We start from the raw sequence: 18362 nt of genomic DNA, 5'->3' as shown, positions 1-18362 counted from the left end.
GGGGTGACCCTGCTTGAGCAGAGATTGGACTAGACGGCCTCCACATGTTGCTTCCAACTTCAGTCATTCTGTGATTAAAATGAAAGTTGTGCAAAAATATACCATCTTGTGCTCTAGCTGTTAGTTCTCCTGATGTTTGCTTCCTAGCTAACTTTCTCCAATGTATTGCCAGTGAAAAATGATAGGTAGATAAAGAATATGAAATTAAAATGCAAAATACATTAAACTAATTGCTAATTAAAAATAAAGACTTTGAGTTTGGTAGACACTGTGCAAGGAGCACACTGAGGGAAAATATTATGTAGTTCAGATAACATATAAGAAGGAAAGCAAAATGTTTTGAATACGCTTTCCACAAGTACGTTATGCACTCAATTCCTGTGGTTTTCTGTTTATAAATTCCATAGCGAAGTAGCTGCAGCAATATAAATAATAAAATAACCTTCTGACACCACTTCATTTTGTAGGCTCTATCCCTCAGCAAATACTAGCATATGCAGATGCCTTGTCTCATCAAAATGTAAATTGCATCCTGATGTTACATGGTGTGCTGTCACACCTTTTAAAATAAAGAATGTCCATGGAAGGGAAGAAAATCAGGAAAAATATGAAGAAAAATTCCAGTATTTAAATTTGAAGAACATTTCTGAGAGCTGAATGAACAAAAAGTATAAGCATGAAAGGCATCTCTGCACTGACAAGTGTTGTGAGGGATTCCTCACCTTTGTTTGGGCTCTCTGTAGAAGCAAGTTCATTGCCAAGCAGTTCTCCTTGTGGCTGCCTTCATTTTGGATAGAGTAATGTTCTTTTAGGGTTGTCAGTAAGTAAAAAACTTGCCTGTGGAGCGATGTAGGATCCAGTATTTTGTAAAATACTTCCAAATTTCTATTATTAATAAACGACTTGTAGTTTGGTTCTTTTGGGGGCTTTTTTATTGCCTTTCTGGTGGGGTGAGATGAGGGAAGGCACTAAATCTGACAGCTTGCTAGGAACGGGGAGACGTTGTGAGAAGCACTGTTAAGGAGATTATGTTATCTCCCCAGAACAGAGAATGCTGTGGTCAACGGGAAATCAATTTCCGAGGGTGCTACAGTAAATTTGTCTTGTAACTGAAAACTTTCTAATTGCTGCCCCAAGGGAGCAGTAAGCTGAAAACCAAGCAGATGGTTTCTCCTCCTTTTCCCTCCTTTGATTCTGTCTACATTACCTCTGGCTTCGCAGTAACTTTATGCATTAAATGTTTGCAAATGCTTAATGCTATCATAGTTGCTCTCACTTGTACAGTAACTTTGCTGCTCAAAAGCCAGAAGTTATTCTGAAGGTTCTGGGAGACAAAGCCTCTACTCTTAGCTGAAGCATTAGTAATTATTATGAAGGAAAAAAATAAGTTTTATTCCATGCTACACAGCAGAAACAGCAGAAACATTATATATATATTTATTTTTTTTTCTTTTTTTTTTTTTTCCTTCATTGAGAGTTTTGGTACTTATGGCATCTGAAAGCATCCTCGTGCCAATCTTACAGCCTAGTTTTTATCATTTACTGCTTTATTTATGATTTATGGACAATATTAAACAGAATGAAAAGGCCTGGCATAGATACTACCGAAATAGTGCAGAGATTGCAGAGATCCATTGTGTTATAAGGGCTTTGGGATGTATCTGGTTGAGATTAAGGGACTGCAAAGGTTAAAATGTATTCACAGTTCTTTGTTTTGAAAGTTTGTCTGGGTGTGAGTGGTAGTCTGTGAAGAAGGAATGGAAAAACATAACAACCTTTGTGTTGTTACAAAGATCTTCTTGTAGTCAAGGTCCAGCTTTAGTGGAGTGCTAGAAGGCTGGCTGGGGTTCGAGGATAAAGATGAGTGGAATAGCAAGTGGAATGTAGTTTTGATTCGGAGCTTCCTGAAAACTTCTCTGTGTTGATACTATGCATCCCTTTGAAACATAGGGAAAAAAAGTTGGCAAGGAAAAGTTCAACTTTCATGACCATATTTTGCAACTGTATTTTGCTGCAAAAACAAATTTTGGTTTAGTCAGATAATATGCTTGTGCACCATTGCCAGCACAGGTAAACATGATCAGATACACAGATCACTCTGGAAGTAGTGCCTCCTACTTATTTCTATGGAAAATACAACAGATACAAAAACCATGACAATGCTGTTTGATAGAGCACATTCTCAGCTTCAAAACACTGTTTTTCAACATAGTCACCACCATTAGCTATGCATTTTTGCCTGCAGTGGAGAAGAGCCTGCCTGCTGTGCTTGTAAAAGTCTGCACCAGCAGATGATCCAGTGTCACTGTCATCACCGCTGCAATGCACCACTCACTGCTTCAGCTCACATGCACTGTTTGGTCTCTATAAACGTTCAGCAAGTGTTGATGAGTGTCAATAGGTGCATTTTTTTCCACATAGAAAAATTAAATGCCACACCTTTGTTTCATATGCACTTCCTTGTCAGACACCACATTGTCAGACTGCTCCTCTGCTGCCATCTGTCACACGGCAACAAAATGTAGTAGAATTTTGTTGGGAAGGTTCAACTTCTACTGCCATACCACCAACATCTGCTTTTGGTGTCATGGGCCAACATAATAAAATGGGAGGCATTACTTTTGGAGCAGCCCTCATGGCACACCAGTTACTCACAAGCAAACTGCATTGATGACTAAGTTATCTGAAATACCTGTCACAAATTATTTGCTAAAAAAAACCCACACTGTATCACACTAGTTACTAATTGTTAGTTTTAGAAGTGTCCAAATACAACTCCAAGAAGCAGTAAACAAATTAATCACTGGAACATTAATCGCGAAGTATTTAGTTGCAACACAATTTAGAATTAACAACAGAATTGTCATTTTGAACGTCATGTGGTAAAATTAACATGAAATAAAAGATATCTGGCCCAGAATTGCTTGCATTTTTTCAAGAAAATTCTTTTTTCAGTGAGAAAATGCGAAAAATTCCCTTGAACTTAATGGGGAGTTTTCTTGTGTATGTGCTCTTAATTTGAGCATTTCCTGTAAATGAGGATAATTATTTTCAACAAGAAATAATAATAACTGTATTATAAAATAGTTGCCTGGTATTTTAAAATTTTGAAGTGGTAGAACCGTATTCATATTTTATCTACAGTGAAAAAAGTTAGGGAAATGCATGGTTGCCTATTACTATTGCATTAGTGTAATTACATTAGATCTGTGGAATGCGTTGAAAATTTATAGAAAAGCTTCTCTAAATATCATAAGCTCTCATAAAGGTTGTGATTGCTAACAGGTATTTGTTTTACTGTAGTAATTGCAAGTTGCAGTCATATACAGGATGCAAATCCTTTTCCTCTTTACAAACCTAAAATCAAAGGATAGACTTTGCAGTATGTAGTGAAAGCCAGATTCTATCCAGTTTATGTACTGTTGTCACTTTAAAGACTGATCCCTCCTCAGCAAAATAGATAAAAACAGCCCTATAGTTAAGCAGATGATTGCTTGCTTTGTTGATGTGATCATCTGTTTTATTTCTTGAAAACTACTTTTATATCCTTTCACTGGTTAGAAGAAAATGGTTGGCATCTAGCTTTCAGACTGGTGGCTCTGGAACAAACATCCTTAAGCTGAGGACTGAGTGCACAGGCAGGCAGACTGACCTTATATTTTTTTTCTGTTTTTGGCCTAGGGTGATTTCCCAGTTTCAGTTCATTGAAGCAGTGGTGCAATACATAACCACTTGGCAGAGAAGAATGTATTTGTGCATGCATTTTCTCAACAACCAAGCCATAAATTCACCTATGTTCCTTTTAAGTGCTTGGATGGAATCAAACTAATATTAAACAGGTTTTTGAAATTAAATTTGATGAGTTTGAAAAGCTCCATTTCTCTCATACCTCATATCTGAGTCTGCTTTGAGCAGCTGCTTGGGAAAACAGATCTTCTAAATTGTACTCTTAGATCCTGATGCACTCTTTGGGTTACTTAGTATTCTGTTTACAAAATGCTCCTCTTAAGTATTTGATGAAGAGCAGTGATTAGGTACAGGAAGTGCTGGCTTTATTTTTTTTTTCTTTCAGTTTTATGTATGTTAATGCTCACTTGCAATTTTCATGAAGCTGTTGCGTGTGCAATGTGAGGTAAACAGCGCAATCCTGTAATAAACCATATGACTGCAATAGAAGTGACTGGGTGTGAGAGAATGGAGTATACATCTTTTTCATCAGTGAAATAAAATTAAGAAGATGGAAGGATTCATGTTGTTCCTAGAAGTGAGGAAACCCTAAATTCTGTTGTTAGTCATGAAAATGTGTTAATGTATTTTGTAGAATGACCCCCCACTCCCCAGTTGGCTGAAAATCTTATTATATGTAGCTTTGTGGTTTGAACTGCTGTTTTAAAATACTTTCCTAATGCTCTGTGTTATAAAAAAAAAAAAGGTGCACAGACGCAATCAACTTTATTCCTCAACAACAACTGGGCAGCAGGATTTGCGTCATTTTTATTTTTTTCTTTTCTTTTTATATCCGTGGAGTGTGTAAAATGCGCCACACTGTGGTGACGGCTTCTTTTCTTTATTTTTGTAGGCTTGACCTGAGGACGGTTTCATCCCACAAGAATCAGCTATCAAGATCTGCACAGGCTTCTTCCTAAGGGGAATCATGTCTGAGATTGACTATGAGAAGTTAGCCGAAATAGGTAAATATTTTTTATTATACTTTAAATAGCTTCTGTGTAGAGTCACAGGTGATTTAATAGAGCATCTTGAGTAAGGGAGAAGCTTCACCAGCGTTTTGTAATGCTTCTTGAAGCAATCCAGTATGAGTTACAGCCAATGTAGTCATGTGTACCCTATTAAAGCCATTAGAGTTGAAGGTTAGTTTAATACATGCAGCTTTTATGAATTATTGGTAGATGTTCCCAGTGCAATTCTAAGCTATTGGAATATCACCATCTTCACATACTGTGGCACAAATGGGAGTCATTACTCCAAAAAGACAAGTATTGAATGAGTATAGAGATTGCTGTATTGCATGTTATTTCCAAAGATGTTAGTTGCAATGAGCAATATGGCCGTGGCATTAGAAGGCTCATCATTTTGAAAGATCAGTGTTATGTGGGGCTTTTTTTTCCCTGAGTGTTGGAGGATTCCAGGCTAAATCCCAAAGCAAGATTTTTTTTTCCTTTTTTTTTCAATTTTTTTTTAACCTCCACCTCTGTCTCCTGATCCTCTACTTAGCCCTGATATCTCCACCACAGCTTTCATCAACAAGCAATTTTCCAGTCAGTTTTGGCAAGCTCTCGGTCAGGTCCTTTGTCGTCTCTTCCAGCCAGGGCTGAACAGCAGCAGCAATGTGCATGGTAACAGATGATCCTTTGCTACGGCTCATGAAGCAGGGCAATAAACTCCTAGCACTGAGTGAGAAAAATAGAGCTCAGATCTCCCTCAGTCTGGAGCACTGACACTTCTTTTTTATTTGTGTATATTAGGAAATGTCTCTTGAGCTCCTGTCCTCTTGTTCACACATGTGGAAAGGAGGAAAAGAAAAAGAATAAAGAATTATTTTACTAGGTTAGTGTTAACTAGCTTTTCAGTAGTTTGTGACTGCTGCTGGGTCTACTGTGGTCCCTGTGAATAACTGCAGTAGAAATGGGCGTATGTGTTTGCTTCCCTAGCTCTTAGCTGCATGTCAAAGCCAGGTAGCTTTTCGGAAGCACGTCTATTACTATGCATAGTAGAAAATGAATTTTTACAGAAGGGATTGCCCCCAACCTCTCTGCACAAAAAACTGTAGGTAGCATATCTGTTGTTTCCGCTGTTTAATAAAAATGTACATTTCAGTTTTATTAAAACTTGTGAAGTTTCAATGTATTCTAGTGAATAGTTCTTGTTTCTTGCTTTTTAACCCCAGGTAGTCACATTTTCTATTTTCTTCTCTCTCTGTTTTTGCTATTTGTTACTTTATGTGGATAAATGCTCAGACATGAAAATTTACTAAACAAAACAGCACTTCTCTTTTTCGGATCTGTAGCATGACTTTAAATATATAAAAATAATTTTAAAAAAAAAGTGAAATTTGGGTATGGAGTTATATTTGTATTATTGTTCCTGGCTCTTGAGGAAATAAAAATCCTTCTCTAAGGTGAAAGAATACATCTCCAGTTAAGGTTAGTGTAGCTCTTTATATATGATATGCTTCTAAAAGGTAGAAAAACCCACATTTTGGTGATAATAGATTAATAAATAAATAAATAAATTTATTAATTAATTAAAGATTAACTTTTATGTATATGAGGAGGGCTGATGGTGTATTAATTAAATGCAGATTATTTTACCAGTGATTAATAGGACTTCTGGTTTGTTTTCTGAGGAGCCTGAATGTGAATTGAAGCATAAAGAAATTTAAGAAAAAATGCACTTTGCAGACTATTCTTTTCCTTGAGAAGCCCAGCCATCAGTGGCATTTTTCTTCATTTTGAAAGTTATTCTTGGTACAAATCATATAAATATATCTATTTATATATATTATATAAATATATATATAATATACAAATTTATTTGTATAAATAGAAATAAAAGTGAAGCTATGAAAGTTTCATGGAGCTGTTTATAGAATGGAAAGCTACTGGGAAACTGTGAGTTAAAAGCATTGCAAAAATATTTAGTGAGATTTTTTCTCTAACTCATCCTAGCTACTGGTACTAAATCTGGTTGAAATCAATAGCTAATATATTCTCTCTGCTCTACTATATCTTGGGTGCTGGTCAAGGCATGTAAAATATATAGATGACCAGAATGCAAGAGTTCTTGAAGGACTTAATTTTGACTGGCACCAATAGTGTTACAGATAAACTTTTTGATTCCCTAGTGTTAGAAGTTTTATAATAAAAGGGGTGGATGATGTACAGGGGGTGCTGCACCCTATCAGAACATTAGTTTTCCTCTTTACATGTATGTTTTCCTCTCATAAGCCATCGAGACATTTGTGTGACAGTGTGTCAGTATAATTTTATTCCAGTCAATTTCTAGAAAAAAACCTCTTTTGTAGTTCAGCAGCACTAAGGGCAGCAATTGTTCCAGAATCTGTTTGTTAGATTGGTACTTTGGTTCTTTCCTTTTTTGTACTGAGCAGTGATTTGAAAAAGCTTTGGGAAAACAAACCAAACCAAGTTCTGAATCAAGACTGAATAACAATGAGCTACTAATTTTAGCGTGGAATAGATTTAACTTGAGAATTTAGTTCAGAAGTGAAAAGATGTCTATGGATTTCATTGGGTTTTTGAGCTGCTGTTTATATCTTACTTTGGCCTCTAGCTGGTGTATGTAATGGATGGAGATTTGACTGCCTCACCTACTGCAAGTTTTGAACATTGAATTCACATTGCCTTCAAGGAAATTATAGATTTTGATGGAACTAAGATGGAGGTTTATTGGTACTTCAGTACCTCTGTGCAAGGTATCCTCATGCAGGTCTGCATTCAGAGAGTGTTATGGAACAGCTGTCAATGCACATTAGCATACTGAAACTTTGACTTCCCCATTTGGACACCCTTGAAGTAAAAGAGGAGATGTAGATGGATAAAGGAAGCAGATTGTGAGAGTGTAAGAAATGACAAGGCAACACTAGCAGTTGTGAATAGCAAGGTCACAGCATGCCAGCTGTCCGGCCGTTGTCAAGATTTTTATGACTATCACAGCAGATACTATTTTTAAGGAAGATGTGAAGGTTGTTTTGAGTTATTAAAGGGTTGTTTTTTCCCACACAGAAAAATGGGGAAGGAGGAAGAAACTGTTTTGAAAATATATCAACTGGTGTTTTTGTCTGAGCTAAAATTTAAGTCTTCAGTAATTAATCAGAAGCAAAAGTTTTTCTTTGTTCATTAGCACTTAAGCATTCTTTTTTGCTTCTTTAGAACTGCAGAAAGATGAAGCAGAAGATACACAGTCAGGACAAGATAAAACATTTACGCCTCCACCACTTGAGGATCCTCAGCTAGATATCAATCATCCCTACTATGATGTTGCAAGACATGGCATCATTCAGTTAGCAGGTATATTTGGACAAAAAGCATAACTTCAACATGCTAAGCCCCTTAACACAGTTTTTCACTGTACTCCTCAAGGTGATGCATTGTGATTGTACTGATGTTTTCAGCCTTCATCCCAAAAAACAGCTGAATAGTCAAATGTGATCCCTTGCTTTTCTAGAGATGACTTATGAGTGAAATGCTTGAACTTAATCTTGTTTTAAAGTATAATATAATCATAATCATAAAAATATACTGTAATTGAAGGCCTAACTGTAGCTGTAACAGAGCTGTACTTTGTTTTGGTGATAAGTTGTTTTGTTTTTTTTTAAACAACCTGTAGTGTTATGAGGCCACACACATCATTTTTCTAGTTTGCTCAGGAAAGGGCATGCAACTGAAGAGATGCAGGCTAATAAAAGGCAAAAAGGACACTGCTGACAAAAAATTTAACTGCATTTGTCACTTGACTCTGTATTGTGATATGGAGAGAAGCTATGGTTATATAACATATTTGATATATTGACATATTGGTTCATTTGGTGTTTACACTTATTTATATTTACAGCATTTTGGCAACGTAGAACATGCAGACACATGAAATGAAAGGCATACATATGAGGTGTATACGTATAAGTATATACTGCATGTTGTTTTGCCCACTTGATTTGCTTTTGGCATTAATGCTTTTGTTATTGTAATGTTAACCACAATACTCAACTACAATTAAGTTATACAGTAAGATGTAAACAACGATATTTAATATCATGCATCCTAATGAAGTCCAAAATTGTGTTCTATCGTGCACACTTTTAGCCTAGGTTTTGATTTTTCTGGAAAATGGTGAACTCTGGTTATATGTATTTACCTTCCTGAATTTGATCCATATACAGTATGCCATTCAGGTAAATATAAACTTCAGAAAAACCAGTCCTCAGAAGAGGTTTGATTGAATAGGCTTGTGAAAAACATTGTAAATTACTTCTCATTATAGGAGAGTTTTACTCGTACTAGTATCTCTTCTTGAAGCTAGCTATACACAGGATAATAATTATATTTTACCTTCATCAAAACTAACTCTGCAACATAAGATTAAAGTCCATAAACAAGGGAACAACAGATTCACATCTTTGCAACTCAGTAGCTGCTACCTACTAATCCAGTGGGATGTTTCTCACTGAGGCACAAATTTGGGAATGAAGGAAATACTAATATGAAAGTTAGTAATGAAGTCACTGAAATCAAACTGACAGAGTGTGAAATAGATGTGTTAACAGACACACTTGATGCACCAGTTACTGTAACTGTCCATCTAAGAACCTCTCCCATCTGCTGTATTAGGCATTTCTATATGATTATGTTTTAAAAGAGGTCTCTTCAAGACTTTTTTCTCGTGCTATGATACACAAGATTGAATTATGATTTGCCATATATTTATTTACTTCTTCAACCTTAGTTAAAATGCATGATTATTTAGTAAATGTTTGTTTCATGTCCTTGCTGTTCATTCACTCAAAGCTGCCCTGGAAGTTAGAAGCACTTGGCATTTGGTTTAGCTAGTGTTAATTCTAAAGGGTCCTTGTGTGATTATTGTGCTTGGAGTAATCACTGTGATTTTTGCAGCTGCCAGATGATGAGCCTAAGCCTGGGTCTATATTTTGAAACAGCTCTTTTCTGTCCCAGTGTGCTGGAGGAAAAGAGGACAAGTTGGCAGTCTTATTGTGCTCAGCCTAAATCACCAATGAGACACACCCTACTGATTTTGAAAAGAAAATAAGTAAAGTTTACTAATTACTGTGGCATACAAACTGGTATCTTTGATAGTCTTAGACTTACACTACCATTTGTCTCGGAAGAGCTAAAACAATGGGGGAACTCAAAATTCACCACCTCATTCATTGTCTGTTTAGACGGTGAAATATACTGGAACAGCAATTTTTAATCTTTTCCAGACTTCTACTGCTGGTGAAACAGAGTACGCATGGTGGGGACAGAGTGATAATCAGCCTGCCCATTCCCAAACAGTCTCATTTGCTTTCCTTTAATGTGTATTCCCCCTCCTTATTCCTGTATTAGAAAACTGGAATGTGCTTCAGTGCAGTCTGGAATGAAAACTACAGTGGTTTTTAGAGACCTTCTGGTAGTGGTAGTGTCCACTGATTCTTTTTGAAACTTGCTTCATACCAGTGTTTGTTTCTAATACAATCAAAACATTAGCTGTATTCTAAATTTGCTGAAGTATTCACAAGATGAGCCTGGGATGAAGCGTTAGTTTATCTATGTTGATTTTCTCCTTACTACTGTAGTCTTTTGTAGGGAAAAAAGGGTCCTCCAGCCTTTGTCTAAGCGTAGAAAAGAGTGACTTCAGCTGCCATTTACAGTCAGAAACATGTGATGGGATTTTGCAAACCTACAGGGCGATTAAAATGTGAAGCACATGCCAGGAACTGTTCTTCAGAATGCGGTGTGTGCACATTTGAAATAATTCTGATGGTAGAGTGCAAGATGGGAACGTATGAATGCATAACATGGGGAAGGTAAAATACTATCCAAAGATACACTTCACCTCCACAAAAGGAGACCTCCTTGCCCCCACAGTTAACGAGTGGAATCAGGTTTGGATGCTTTCTGGATTTGCATTCAAGAGAGAAAAAGGTGAGGTCTTCAGATCTCCTTCCCATCGTAGAAAAGGTCAAACAATGCTTTTGACATGAGTCACTTTACAATGATTTGTACCTAGTTTATAATGCTTTCAATAATCTCTGTGAATAAGACAAAGTGTAATTTCAGCACTTTGAATGCTTGGTTTAGAGGAATTCTGAAAGCTGCTCCTTCAGGTTTGATTCTGTGATTGAAAGACAATGAGATTATTATTTGAAGTGAAGAAGAAAAAAGAATTTAGGTGAAAATATTTGCAGTGATTTACCCATCTCTTACTATGATCTAATTTCCAACACTTATTTAAAAGAAAAAAAAATCTATGATTCCTCTTCACTTCTCATAAATTGACTTCTACATGCTTTCCATAACAATAGCTTTGACTATATGCAAAGAAGATTTCTGCATTGTACTTATACAGTGTGAAATGCAATCAATTAAATAAAAATAAGAAGCATTTGGAAAAGGTGTAAACTTCAATTATTTTTTATTAATCACATACTAGTTTATCTCACTAATGGCAATGTACAGCTGGCTACTGGTTAACACATGTAAATGGAAACAAGGCTGCAATGCTTGTTCTTATTATTTCCATTTTGAAGGAGAAATTTCAGCCTGTTTTTCTGTTGCCTAAAGAGAAAGTAAACTGGTTGTGATTATTTTTAACAAAAATAAGGGACATACAAGCAAATATGATCTTTCTAAGTTGTTTCTATAATTTGATTATTGATAGCTTTTTGTAGTACCTATTTTGAATATATGTTGATTTAGGAGTCTGTCTCTGACTCTTGTGCTTTTATTAACTGTCAGTTATATCCCTATGAGTTTGATTAAACTTTCCCTAACAGAAGCAAAGCATCTTATTAGCTCTACATTTTTCTTAGCTTTTCTTTTTTTTTTTCCCAGTTATATTTAAAGATTTCAGATATATTCAAGGATTTGAAAGATTGGTTATTTGAGAAGTTCTGTCCATGCTCTTCAAGCTCCCATTCATATTCATTTATGATTTCTGACGAGTGCATTAGAAAATGATTAAAATAATGTTATGTCAATCTGACTGTGGAAGAAACAGTGATGATGTAGTTTTTGTGTCTTACTCTCATTATGTAATTCACTACTGTTTCTCCTGAAAGTCACAAATCTTTCAGTCCATCTCAGTGACAGCTTTGCTACTTCCTGCAGTACTCCAGGAGCAGACCCACTGGGGGTCTGTGTAAATTATAATGCCAAAATAAAGATAAAGGTTTAAAGCTTTTATTCTTGAAAGAAAATAAAATGGACAAAGTAAGTCTTATTTCCAAAAGATATTCCTGAAATCAGGAGCTTTGGTGTTATTTCATAAATTGTATCTTCTTGTGGGAAACAGGAAACTGACTGGAGAGACCTAAGACTTACAAGTTTTCAAGAAGGACTGTAGGCAGTTTTCAAGAAGGAAACTGAGGGCTCTGTAAGTTATTTGCAGCTCAAGAGCAGACGTTAATGTTGGCTTTGCACTTTAGGAAGCTTTCCTAACCATTTGACTTGTCATTTTAGAAACATGGGTTCAAATCCTTCAGGTAGGAATTGAATTTGAATTTTTCACATGGAGACAGTTTTCCTGTTGTTTCTTTCTCCAACTGTTTTCTTCAGAATGTAAAATGAAATGAATTGATCCTAATGGCATTTCTTGCTTTTGAATGTCAGGCTGCAAGCAGTAGTGTTACTTTCAAAGGAAGAACGTAATTAATTTCATCGAAGAATATGAAGGAGGTTTCATGTTGAGTCTGAGAAAATAGAGATTGAGCCAGGCATACCTGAACTTAGTGGTTGACTTCAGGAATGGCTTTAACTTAGCCATATTTCAACAAATGTTGTATACTTAATGAAGAACATAGAGAAATGTAAACGTTTTATTACACCAAAGCAAGCTGTCTCTTCACTTTCAGCTGGTCTGAAGAAAATGTGTTGTGGCAAAGCATTTCTCTTAGCCAAAACTGAGAAGAGAGAGAGTCCATGAAGGAATCTGAGTAATCTGAGGGGAAGGTACAAACGTCTTGATGTAGGAAATTGCTGAAATACTCACTTCTTATAATTCCTTCTTTTTAAGAAATCGTGTGAACATATACTTGATTTTAATTACAATTTTTGCACTTTCCAGAACCAGGTGCAGCACAGGTGCAGTCCTCTCACAGAAAGTTGGTATTTAAATTACTGCGTGAACAGGAAGGGAACTGAGTAATGAACGAAAAAGTAAATGGTGTGAAATCAAAACAGGCTGACTTGGCACATAGAGTTGGTGTCACTCCTGTTACCTACTTGGGGAATCTAATGTCTATTATAGTGGAAGAACAGCCAACTCATTATCACAAATATTGGCCACTTTAAAGTTCAAGTCTTAAAATATCCACTGTAATGTAATGTATTTTCATATGATTGGCCAAGGTAATCAGTGCTAGAAAAGAAGACTCATATCTACATGCAAAGATATTAGCTTCTACTGCTGGTGTTGAGACTCAGCTGTGTTATCAGGGCTGTGTGCTTCTTTGTGACTAAGAAGTTTGCCATTATGGATGGGCAGAGACCTACTTAGCATTAGTTGTGGGCATATTTACTCATCCAGTGCAAAACACAGAATGTTAGTAATTGCTTTTTTGTAACCCCTGATTTCTCCAAGTCACGGAGAACAGGAGGGACCTTCAAACTTGCTGAGACAAGTTTAACACAGTGCGAATGAAGTTTAATCTTATTTTCAGTAACTTAAATTCTAAGAAAGAAGCATATGGGAGTGAGTCTTTTCACTGTAGTGGCAAGTCCCTTGGATTTTGACCCAGCTCCTACTCCCATCTCTCAATGAAACAAAGGAAGAAGTTCCGTTCACTATAGGATCATTCTGTGCTTTCATGTGATAACGACAAGCTTCAGTGAAATAATATATTTAACTTTTATAAAATAGTAACGTTTAGCATCATTAGAAGAAAGGCTTTGAAAAGTCTTACAAAAATTATAGCATTCAAAATCTCTCATTTGTAAATTGGAATAAGCTGTATCATTAGAAAAAAACTTTTCATTTGTAAGATGCAGTAAGTGCTGTGTCATCCAAATTCTTAATTAAAAAGCAGAAGAATCCATTTTCCCACTTGCTCTTCTTTGTTTCTTACCATAACTTCTTTTTTTTCCTTGGTACTGCAAAGTTTGATATCAGAAGTGATGTATGAATCATGTCTGCTTCAGAGAAATACACACAAATAATATTCCATCATTTCGTATTTTAATGGGCATAAATCCTGTTCTGGACACCACTCCACACACCCCTCTTTACTCATGAGGTGTAGAGAAGGAGGTTGGCTTGACGGAAATGAGTTTACAGAAGTGACTCAGCAGTGAGCACAGCTGATAATGCTGAGGCTGTCATCATCTTTCTATTTACATACTTTACCTATGAATGTGGCTACTGAGTACCAAGTGAGGCTGTGCCCTTCCACCCGTAGGTGAAGGAAATCTCTCAGACTTTTTTTTCTTTGTGAGAGAAGGATTTCAGCCAAAGGATTTGCCAGTGTGAAGAAGATGAGAGCATGAACACAGAGAGAGTGGGCTGGGGAGTTTAGGTGCCCAAGCAGTTTAGGAACCCAGTCTTTGGGAATCCTTTGGAACTACAAGAGCACAAAAGCAGTGTAGAAGGAGAAGAAGAGGAACATGGAAGCATAGAACAAGTGATCATCTGAAGCTGTTGAGTAATGTGGAATAAAATATGTTAATATGAAACTGCATTTTTTACCTGAAAGTAAATCACCAAGGAACAAAACTGAAATTGTGTTTTTTGGTATTTTGCTTTGTTTTGGGTTTTTTTGCATTGTCTTCTGTAAAGAGAGACATCCTTCAGTTCTGGATTATTTAATTCCAAAGGTAATACAGGTTTTGTGGGTTATATACTTGCTCTATGCTGGTTTAAAATCAACATGCTTCAAGTAATGCTCTTTGTTAAGTGTAGATAATTGTTACTCCCACCCTTCGAACTACACTTTCACATGTTTGGGCATAACTTATTTCCTCAAAATTTTGGACTTCAATGTGTTTCAAAGTGTGAAGCAAATGATCTAGAGCAATGGGAATTTTTCAGGGTGCTCAGTCACAGCCCTTCTGGTAGAGGGCTAGGCAGACCTACTTGAAAGATCAGCACTTCATGTGCCATTTAAAAACTTTTATGTTTTTCAAAGAATTATCGATGGCTATGTAAAAAGAACACCCTCTTTCCTTTTATCAGCTGTCATCATTAATGGGAAGCTGGCACTGCTTTATTTAGCCTTTAGTCAAGCTGAGGTTCTCATTAACCATTTCTGATTGTGGCTGTTGCCCGTATAGCTCTATGGAATTGCAGAACAAGTTTCTGTTCTCCACTCTTCTGGTAGTTTTGGCAAAGCTATTGCACCCCCAGTTTTCTGATTATTGGAACTAGAACACTTTACATGTGTTCTAAGTGTATCTGTTTACACTTCTTTTATAAAGGTAGTTATTTTATTCTGCCCTTTAAATCAGGCAGTGGAATGTAACCAACAGTAACAATTAGTGACTCATTTAGTAATTTAACTGGAAACATTATTAGATTTATTTTGCTCATAAAAATGATTGTCTAACAAATAAAATATTCCACAGTGCACTGTAGCACAGCAGTTTTCCCACAAACAAGTCATGATTTAGAGAACAGTTTTTTATTAATGCTTTAATTTAATTTTAGTACATTGTTCATATTAATGCCTTTCAAATTATAATGCCTTTGTAAGTGCTCTGAGAACATCAAATAAGACACTTTAAATAACTTCAGGAAATGAAATTATTGCCTGTTTAAGAACAATATACACACTTACCTGAGTATGTATAGTCATGTTGTTGTGCATAACCTTCCTTTAGCAGCGCTCAAGCACCTTATTTAACATGGGAATCAGAATTTATTATTAATGTGGCAAGGGGGCATCAAACTATGGTGGATGAAAAAGCATGTTCAAGAAAGATAGCAAACATAAGTAGTAAGCCTGAAAGAAATTGAAAAAAAAAGAAACAGCCAGTAGAGGAAACTACTTATTTTGGAAGTAAGAAATACAGGACTAAAGTGATAACTGCCAAAAGTCAAGCTGAGTTAAATCTTTAAAGGTTGTTAAAGTAAATAATAAAAGGTTCTTTGGTTGTATAAAGAAAAAAAAAAGGAAATAAATTATCTGTGAAATCAGAGTGAGGTAGACAATTTAAATGAATACTTCATCCCAGTTTTCAGTAAAGATGATGTTGATACTATTAGAAAACCTGTAAGTCCTATTTTTGATGTTCATCTGCAATTCATTATCTAATCCTTGTCACCCATGCTTAGGAAAGAGGCACTCAGACTGGATCAGTGTAGAAAACAGTGGAATTGGAGAAGGGAGATTTTTAAAAGAGATGGAAGATCTAACATGTTTATAAGCAGTAAAATGCAGGCTGAGAAGTGATTATTGCCTAGAGATTCCATCAGAGTTGTAAACAGTACTGGAGGAGGAGAACTGTTCCACCTGGATCACATCATTGTCACACAAACAAGCTGGTACAGACTTGCTAGCACTTTTAGACCAGAATTGAAGAAAGAAGGTTGCATACTGTCATAGCAGTGAGCAGTAGGACCAAGAGCTGGAAAAATTAACTGGTTTTCAAGATGGAGCCTGACAAATCAGGAAGGGTTATGGGTACAGTTCCTGGTGTTGACACAGGCTTGGAACTGGTGATGCAGAAGATGTCTCCCAGTCAGCATTCGTAAGTGAAAAGTTATTAGAAGTTAATCTCGTCTCTTCTATCCCTTTTCCCATATTAAAACAAACAAACAAACAAAAAACCAAACAACAGTGTACCATCACGACCTCTGTATACATGTGGGATAGAAACTGAGTAAAGCAAACACAAGTGTGTTTTTTTTCTTGATGTGGAATCTGCCAGGTGAAGGTGCCAATTTTTCCTAAGCAAAATAAAGGGAAGAATTTTTGTATAGTTGGAGGCTTTTCATCAAAAATACATGTTTCCAAGCTGGCAAATATTTTCTCATTCAGATGATGCAATTTGATCAGCTTTAGCTTATCGAGTTCATAGAACTGATGTTGATTCAAACAGCTGAAGCTGCTCTACCCTACAGTTTTCATAGAAATGTTCATATGATTCATATGTCGAGTTACCGTGTAAGATCTTTAACTTTCCCCCTTTTACTTCTCTGCTTTTTCATCCCAGTAGTTACCTATATGTTAAGATCTTAACATCTCACAGTCTTCTGTACAGTTACCCTCAATATGATCATCTTCTGAGTGTGGGTTTCCAGATAGTGGATGTTGGGCATTGGGTGGGCACTGGCATCATCACCAGCTTTGTCCTTACAAGCCGTGGGTGAAAGTGTCATGAGCCAATGAGTGCAATGAACTCAACTGCCCCCGTACGTGCTTTGCTGAAGGGATTAAGGGATGGAATCGTGGTGATCTTCAGGTTATGAAAAGCAAAGGTGTTTGCCCTGTGTCTTGTGTTTTAATGAGATCTGAATGCAGTGGTGCTTTTGGAAAAATATCTAAGAAAGCTTAAGCTGGTAAAATAAAAATCTGACTTCAGTGTTTGACAGAACAGATGTCTAAATTGTTTTGTTGTGGAACAGCAAATAAGGGATGACAAGTTTAAAAACATTGTTTCTGCAACTACTCCAGAAAGACATGGTTTCTTCCATGGTTAAATTCTGCAGGAGGATTTAGTCATTCCTTTTCAGGAGCTGCACACTATCAGCTACACTTTGAATAGGTCTTTCTCAGCTTAATTTGCCTCAGTTGTCCAGCAGTTGCATCATTTTACTGCCATGGTTGCCAAATTTATTTCTGTAGGCAGCATGTGATTTGCTTGTGAAGTTTCACAGTGTGTTTTGTGTAAAGATGAGAAATACAAAGATTACCCAAATACCAGAAAATACAAGCTGCTGCCTCAGATCACTGAGGTCCCACTGCATGAGTAAATGAGTGTTGTATTCACTAACTGTTTTGTTCACTAGGTGATGACAATTCTGGAAGAAAGGTGATTACCTTCAGTTGCTGCCGTATGCCCCCCTCCCACCAGCTCAATCACACCAGATTGCTGGAGTAAGTTTCTCTCAATCTCCTGTGTGGACTGCTTTACATTCACAGAGTCGCATGTATATGTGAACCCCTTTTAGCTTGTTTCCAGATGAATGAGTTTTCAGAGAGGGAGAAGCAGGAGGCAGTGAGTGAAATGGAAAAATGATGTACTTACTGGTGTTAATATTAAGTCAATGAGATGTGGATGAAACTGTCGGTTTCTTCACCTGGAATCTTGACTAGAGAAACTAATTCACTGTGTACTGAAATTAAATTGTTGTTTTGATTTTATTAATGAATTCTGATATTTTAAAACAAAGAATTTATGATGAAGACCAGTGAAAGAGGAATTCTAGTATTGTAGCGCTGTGTACATATGTTCTCATGAATGATGAGTTTGCCTTAATTTGCTATATTTCATTTCCTTAATCACCTAGCAATAACATTTTGTTATTTATGTTACTGTTTTTCCTCTTTTATAAGATGACCTACATCAAGTACAATACTATTGTTTAAATCTCTTATATCTCACCTTGTAACAAGCAGTTGATGGTACAAAAATATTGGTTATTTTATTCCTTCAAAGCTCCCTCAATTATTTTTA

The 18362-nt window shown here is 36.3% G+C and overlaps 1 protein-coding gene across 1 annotated transcript in view; it reads left to right on the top strand.

Annotated features, from left to right (window-relative positions):
- Nucleotides 1-4654: 4654 nt before the first annotated feature.
- LOC306953191 (rho GTPase-activating protein 8-like) overlaps nucleotides 4655-18362 on the top strand; it is a gene marked incomplete at both ends in the record, with an annotated part of 55625 nt that continues 41917 nt past the window's right edge. Inside the window, 3 exons of the mRNA XM_079544056.1 lie at nucleotides 4655-4691; nucleotides 7908-8045; nucleotides 17695-17782. Of these exons, the coding sequence (XP_079400182.1) occupies nucleotides 4655-4691; nucleotides 7908-8045; nucleotides 17695-17782 (263 nt within the window). The remainder of the gene's footprint in view (nucleotides 4692-7907; nucleotides 8046-17694; nucleotides 17783-18362) is intronic.

This window comes from Tetrao urogallus (genome assembly GCF_951394365.1).
Source record: "Tetrao urogallus genome assembly, chromosome: 1".
In the NCBI taxonomy this organism is placed as follows: Eukaryota; Metazoa; Chordata; class Aves; order Galliformes; family Phasianidae; genus Tetrao; species Tetrao urogallus.
The sequence above is the reverse complement of the archived record's forward strand: the minus strand, read 5'-3'. Positions and strand labels throughout refer to the sequence as shown.